This window comes from Colobus angolensis, unplaced genomic scaffold, assembly GCF_000951035.1.
Source record: "Colobus angolensis palliatus isolate OR3802 unplaced genomic scaffold, Cang.pa_1.0 Scaffold257, whole genome shotgun sequence".
Classification (NCBI taxonomy): domain Eukaryota; kingdom Metazoa; phylum Chordata; class Mammalia; order Primates; family Cercopithecidae; genus Colobus; species Colobus angolensis.
Window position 1 is genome coordinate 82,753 of NW_012115788.1, and position 7,884 is coordinate 90,636.

Consider the following 7,884-nt stretch of genomic DNA (forward strand, 5'->3'; position numbering starts at 1 on the left):
TCACTGGGTTATGTTGTGTTTCTTAGAGCTCATGGTTGACTGATGGTTCTGTTCCTAAACAGGAAAATGCTGTGGCCTTAATAGTAACTCGGAAACTTTCTTAAGATTCCTCCTTTCAAGGCAAGTCTGTACGCATCATCGTGGCATGCTGCAGTTCCCTCAGTAGCTGGCTGGGTCAAGCAGAAGGAGAATCTTCTGGGAAGTAAGAGTGCTCCACACTAAAGGCCCAAGATGGTTTTGTGCATGTGTGCACACACGCCTGCGCGCACACGCACCATTTGGGGATGTAAGGTATGAAGTGTCTATCTCAAATCAGTCTATGAAACGCACCTCGGCTGGCTAACATACGTTATGGAACCATGCGTCCCCATTCTGTGGGAACAATTCCAAGTGCCGAAAAAGACAAATTATTCTGATATGTAGCGATTCTACAACAGCAACATCTAACTTTAAAAAAATGAATCCTTACTCAAGAGATCAATGCAGTAACAACAGCTTTTGTGGAAGTTCACAGATTGATGTTAAAATTTATCTAGAACAGTAAAGGTCCAGAAATAGCTGAGACAATTTTGCACTAGAACAGAGAGAGGGGAGTGGAGCACTTTAGGATATCTAGAAGCACAAACAAAATACAAGACAATCTCCCTCCCCACCCATGATGGGCTAAAGGCTATGGACTGGGTTTCACTAGCCAATTAACATAAAAAGGGTTCAACAGAATCCATAATCATAAACAATGAAGAATTCCATTTCTTATTTCAAGCACTTTCTAGCATTGAGTTTTTGTTAATTTATAGTTGGCTGACCACTTAAAGCAATACAAGAAAATGATGGCTTTCCATATTTTAGTTGTAGGAGGGCTGTTAAATAAGTCATTCAAAGGGTGGTAACAATATTTTCTTAAGGCATGGAAAGGCTAGACACTCAATATCAGAGGTGAATTACCTCTGCCAATGTTGATTCTGCCAGTAGAAAATTCCCTCCTGGCCCTTCATTCAATATACTCATTACTTACTGGGGAAATGAGTCATGCGGAGTTTTCTAAGGTTAAGAGGCAGAATGTCGGTGGTTAAGAATTCACTAGGTTGAGACCATCCTGGCCAACACGGTGAAACCCCATCTCTACTAAAAATAAAAGATACAAAAATTAGCTGGGTGTGGTGGTGCACACCTGTAGTCCCAGCAACTCAGGAGGCTGAGGCAGGAAAATTGCTTGAACCTGGGAGGTGGAGGTTGCAGTGAGCCAAGACTGTGCCACTGCACTCCAGCCTGGTGACAGAGCAAGACTCTGTCTCAAAAAAAAAAAAAAAAGATTTCACTAGGTACTATACCATACCACCCCCAAGCTTTTAGTCAGCAATGATCATGCAGGGCTGGAATGTCGCCTGCTTTGACTGAAAAATCAGGACCTTGGACAATCTGTTATTCACATTTATTTAAGCCCCAAAGAAAAAGGGTGGAATTTATATAGGCAAGGGAAAGCTATTGATAATGTTTCCAGTTCTATCAAAAAACTAAAAACAGAAGCAGACCAAAGATCAGAAATCTTTATTTGACAAAGGTATACATGGTGAAAATGGGCAGTCATCTTACCATGCAATCCAAATCTACCAATACCAAGAAATGATTACTGTTAAGAAAGTCAGTGAGCATGGCCAACCAATTTTTACAGAGAGGAATAAAAGAATAAGATTAGTTTCAAAAGGAAGAACTTCACTGTAAACATCTGTGTTTATAAATTATCTTAGAATACACAAAACCAAGGCAAAGACTGTGTAACAGGCAACTGAGCCAAGCACACATAAAAGAGGAATGAGGAACAGAAAAGTGTAGGAAATCCTGCAGCGATGCAGAAATAGGTATTTTTAAAACTATCATAACCAATGACCATATTTTCATCAAAGAATAAACATTCCAAAGCAGCACAGGCTATTTGATCAATTAAAAAAACTAGCAAGAGAAAATATTTTTAAAGTGCACCTTTCCTGAAAAATTCATTTTTATACGTAATACACAGTCACATACAGAGATAATTATTTTTAAAAGTCTGTAACAATCTATCTGACCTTGTAACAAGTCCCAGATACCATTCCTAATAGTTTGTGAGTGTGGCTATTAAATCATTGATATTGAAAATATTTCAGTGTAATCTATGCTACATTTTTACTTGAATGTTTTTCAGCCCGAGAATTGGGAACTTTTGAGTAACGAACTGAACACCGGAGGTACGAGGGTATAACAGGAAATGTTGGGATTTTCCAACCTGTTCTACTTTAATTATACTTCTGATTATTAGATATCTCATTATACTAATCTCACAGGGTTTCTTGTTACAAGGACTTCATTAGAAGGAGCACATTATTGAGGTATCAGAGTAACACTAAATGAATAGTTCAATGACTGACAGGGATTTTCTATCGTCACAGTGTGATATCTGTCATCATAGCAGGTGTTAAACGATAATTTGTATTTGTATAAAGTAATAAAAACTTTAAAAAACACCCATATCAGCCTAAAAAAATTGAAGTTATATTTCTTGTATAGCTTTTTGGGTAACCAAAAATGTTTTTTTTTGAAAATGCCATAATGCTTTAAAAAAAGAACTAATCTGTAATTCTAAAGTAAAAAATGTTTTAAATGACATGGAAAAATTTACTTTACAAAAGAGGAAATACAAAGTAGAAAAAGGTTTCAATAAAAGAAACATGAGTAAGGTTTGTAATAGAGTAGGATTCTGTATCTTCTCAATGTGCTTTTTTTCGATAGTCCTGAAACAAATACTACTTTAGACCAATTGTGACAGTGGGAGAAAAGTTTGCTTGAACAGCCGGAGTGGCCAAAAATTGACAGTACAGATTACAAGAATCGCAATTTTAACCAACGAATCCTAGCTTGATTAGGTTGCCATTAATGATAAGGTATAACTTCAAAAGTATATTTCAAAGGACTAAGCAGGAGAGTGAATGGGTTTCCGTTTAGAGTTGCGCTATACTGAATAGCACCAAAGAAAATCAGATTGACTAAGTCTGTATTGAGTGCTGCATATGGAATGTGAGTTATTTACCTTTTCTACTTGGATCTTAAAGCAATGAGGAAATCCACTGTTTTTAGTAAAAAGGCATTGATATTTGCATAGTGAATATTTTGGCCCTACCAGAATGTGCCCCACATATTAGCTCCCCATTTTTAAAGGCCTTTGCCACCTGTATGGTCAATCAGCCAAAAGGAAGATGGTGCAGATTCAACGGACTCCAAAGGACAATGTCTGTCCCCAATTCTATGATAGTAAAATGCTTAGTGGTACAGAGCTTCAAGTACATCTAGGTAAACAAAAGACTGCTGTGGCCTTTTGTGGGTGCTGTTTGTGGATCTGATTTTTCTATGCTTTTCCTGGTTCCACTGGATCGTATGAGGTGCCTGATACATAGCAGAGAAGAAAAATATTTCAGAAACCAAACAAGAGTGATTCCATCTTCTCACTCAAAAGAGAAAGTGCTAAGCCTCTCTAGACTTCCTGAGCTGTGGATCTGCTGCTCCTTATCTAAGGTCAGGCTCCACACAATCCAGACTCTTCCAACAGTCACTGGATGGCCCATGCCTCCTGCAGAGTCTTTCAAGCTTTCTTTTTTTCAATTGCATTTCATAATAGGAAACACTTTATCTTGTGACCCCGTATACACAGTAAATAGAAGATTTCGCTGAAACAGGAACCAATACTTAACCGTTATTTTACATGCTCTACTGTTCCTCTATTTTTTATTTCACTTTTAAAATATACTGGTCTTGAGCTGTTAAGTTGATTTCATGACCCACTAATGAGTTAGGACTTAGTGTGGAAAAACAGCATCCCTGAGGATTTGGGTTGATCCTGACAAAAGATAACAAGCAATAACCCTGGAACCCGAAAAGATTTCTCTGAACTGTGTTGGCTGAGCCACCAAAGCATCCACTGTCAATGTATTTGGCACATACTTTGAGCTTCTACAGGCAAACTAATCAATATATTGTCCCAATCTTTTTAATACAGGGGCCTATGTGAAGGGGCACTTGACACAGCCTGAGGGATCAACGAATACTGGCAAGTGATAACTGGATAATTTAGGTGCAGGAAATTCAGCACTTGTGTAGAGTTCTTTTAATTTAATCTTACTTTTTACCAGACAGTAATACGATGCTACTATGTGGGATGTTTCTATGAGATGAGCTAGGTGCATAGATATTCACTGGAACAATATTACTGCTATTACCATCAGAAGAAACGAGAGAGATAATTATGATAGAAAAGATCATGTAAGTCTAACAAAGATTTATTCATTTGGAGGCCACAGAATAGTTGCCTCCAAATGGATTAGGATTGTGGAGGAGAGGGGTAGGTAACAACTGCCTACAGGTGGTAATGATTATTTAGGGTCCAGATAACAACTCAGCCACACTGAACTGACCTTGGGATTTTTGTAAACAGTAGAGGAAAAGCAGCAAATATATACACTCTAAAAGGGAAGACACTGGAGAAATGTGTGTGCCTTTTGGCTCAGAGAGTATTTTCTAAATGTGAAGAAATCAAAGTCACTCTTTCTAATGATTATGATTTTCTGGTGGAGAGTTGGCAGGGAACTCTGTCTTGGTCCTCGCCTAATTATCATAGACCAGAAGACATGCTATGCTGGAATTACGGGCCTAGTAATAGAGTTAGCAAATAATACATGGAAAGGGCACAAGACTGAACACCTCATTCCATAGCCACCACCAAACAACTTAGACAAGCTTAAATTTCTCCAGCAGAGAGCCATTTATTGTAGTTAAATGTAATTCAGGGCAGATGGTTTTCGAATACAAGAAGATTGTATATTCTAACCTTCAAGAAAAAAGGGCTATAGAATCAAACAAAAACTAAATTGTAAAATGTGATACTAAAAACACTGACTCGTTATCTAGTGATCTGATGTTCTTAGTGTTTTTGTTTAGATGAAGACAATCTTCTAAAACAAATGATACAATGTAGCTCTTGAAACTGTGGGTCCCTCTAGAGACAAGGAAGCGATGGGAGGAGGTGATGTGTAAACGAGTGGCAGGGAAAGAAGAGATACTTCATGGTTCTTATGGCAAGGGAACAAGAAAGACAGGCACTATCCTTTTTATGTGGACTAGTTCTAAGACCCACTCCTGCTGGCTGCCAGAGGACACCAGAAGAATGTCTATGTTTACTATTGATGTAAGGCTTTTCTGCTTCACGACACTACAGCCAGGGAGGCAGGGGGCTGTAATTTTTCTGAGACTGGTGAAATCACAACAACACTGGAATGGGTAATGAAATATTTTGTTTTGGATGAGGACAATCTGATGATGCAAGCTCTCTGACTACCTCTACTCTTAGGTTTAATTCTGACAAAAGCAAAACTAGAGGAGCAAATATGCAGAGAAAATACGCACTTTTTTTTTTTTTTTTAAACAAAGGTCAACATGGAAACACACTTTCATGTGGTTTGAAACGTGTGGTTTGATTCAATTTAAGTTCAGCAAAGCAAAAAGCATTTTGGGAGAAACTACTGAGAATAAACAATGTGTTTTAGTACTCAGAGAGAAATCAGAAGCATTTAGTAGATTTGGTCAGCAAGAAATAACAATTACAATATAGCATGCTGTTTATTTTAGCTTTTACAACAAAGCAAGGGTTTTAGGAGCCTGAGAAGAATTTCACAACCATTGACTATACAGAGTCTTCAATTCCAAAAACAGTTTATAATAACTCGGTGGCACATACAACATGCATTGAATACTCTGTATTATTCAGTATCTAAATAGGATCCTGCATCATTCTCTTCATAGTTCACAATCATACATTCATTCCCTTTTACCTGAAACAGTCCATTAATATTAAGGTGCAAAGATCTTGGACAAAAACCAAGAAAGAAAACCTCATGTCCTTATTTTTACTAATGTATATAGCCGATGATTTCTGTGATGAGCTGTAAATTTAGAAGAGTGAGTCTCATTTGAATAACTGTAGAGAAAGCAAACCAGAACTTCTCAATCTGTTGGCAACAGGACAGCTTATTGGGCTAGATTTTAGGGTACATACACTTACTTATGAGAAGGACTGTCTGTTGGAAGCATAATTCACTGTATCTAAGATGTTGGGAATTTTGTATATTCCATGTTAACAGTGAATGGAAGGTAGGCATTGTTAAGGCTTTAGATACTCTCCTTTGATATTAGCAGTCTATTAAAAACATGACTTGGATAAACCAAGTAGATCTCATGAAATACGCTTGAGGAAATGTTTCGAAGTCCCTAAAGTTCTCAGAGACTTCCTTTTCTGAGTAGCATACTCATTTCTTTAAGTTTTCTTAAGGGGAGGCTTCAATCTATGTTATAAATGGTATTTTAAAAGATTGTTTTTAATAATCATGCTATGCATTTTAAGTATAATTCAAACCTATCCTTTACATTAAAAATAAGGAAAATAATATCAAAATATTTGTCTATAAAAAGAACTTCATGATTCTGAAGAAACCACCACCAAAGTTCTCTTGATACCACTGAGGCAATGTTTGATTGTTTACCCATCACTCAGGGAGTTTGAAATAAGCATGATGGAAGTTCAAAACGTGAACTAGAAACATTAAACTTGGCTCCATGTGGAGATGAATTATGGGCAGCCTCTCCACCATTACAGAGAAAAACTTGGAGCAAATATTTAAGATTCATAATTTTTTCTTCTTTTAAAAAATAATTATAATTAAATAGATGCATGATTCAAGTTAGAAAACCAGGTAATTGCTGAAGAATTGAAATATTTTAATCACATAGCTGTTTTACCTGATTCTGTCTTTTGTTTTTTGTTTTTTTTAGCATCCAGAATACAGGGTACTTGAAATTATTTCTGTAATATGCTTCCCAAACAGGTTTTGGAAGGTACAGTCTAGGAGCTGTAATTCCTTATTGCTGTGTGTCTTCAGGCAGTGTTCTCTGTCAGAGGCTCGGAGAAGGTTCTCTTGCTTCTTCTAGCTTTGTAAGGATCCACTGCGGTGGGAAAATAAAGGAACATTTGCTTACTTCAGTGAACTTGCAATGAAACAAAATGTAATGAATGGAGACCTAGAAGTTAGCTTTATAGTTTAGTTAGGTATATACTGACAGCCAATACATAAAATTCATCCTGCAAAAGAGATCATTCACTTCAATGGCCCAGATGACTCAGGGACAATGGTACTTGGTTTAATAGTAGGAATGTGGTTTTCCTAAGGTCTTTGGATATTCATCTTCAGAATAAATGAAATGAGCCAGCCTGAGAGAAAAAAATTTCTTCCAATCTGTGCTGATTTTGTATCATGAACTTTCATGAATCCAGACATAGGATTCTACTAATAGAGTAGAAATAAGTACAATTCCAGAGAGGGTAGTAGAAGCGACATTCTTGAGCATTTTAGGTGCTCTTACAATATATTTTCTATTCTAAAATAATTTGAAATAACAAAAAAAAAATAAATGTAATACACAAACTTTCTACCAGTAATGTCTATTATTATTGTGTATGGATGACAGATCAAGGCCATGGAGGTGATACAGGGCTTATTCTAATATACAAATATTTCACAGAGATGTTTGTGCCTCTTTAACTTAAGAAGAGCCTAGGTTCCTGAGCAAGATGGCCAAATACGAATAGCTCCAGCCTCCAGCTTCCAGTGCGAGCGACACAGAAGACGGGTGATTTCTGCATTTTTAACTGAGGTACTGGGTTCATCTCACTGGGGAGTGCTGGACAATCGGTGCTGGTCAGCTGGTGCAGCCCGACCAGCCAGAGCTGAAGCAGGGCGAGGCATCGCCTCACCTGGGAAGCGCAAGGGGGAAGGGAATCCCTTTTCCTAGCCAAGGGAAACTGAG

The 7,884-nt window shown here is 37.4% G+C and overlaps 1 protein-coding gene across 1 annotated transcript in view; it reads right to left on the bottom strand.

Annotated features, from left to right (window-relative positions):
- Positions 1–6,777: 6,777 nt before the first annotated feature.
- Positions 6,778–7,884, bottom strand: part of VPS13A (vacuolar protein sorting 13 homolog A (S. cerevisiae)) — a 220,188-nt gene continuing 219,081 nt past the window's right edge. Inside the window, exon 72 of the mRNA XM_011947040.1 lies at positions 6,778–7,023. Within this exon, the coding sequence (XP_011802430.1) occupies positions 6,973–7,023 (51 nt within the window). The 3' untranslated portion in view covers positions 6,778–6,972. The remainder of the gene's footprint in view (positions 7,024–7,884) is intronic.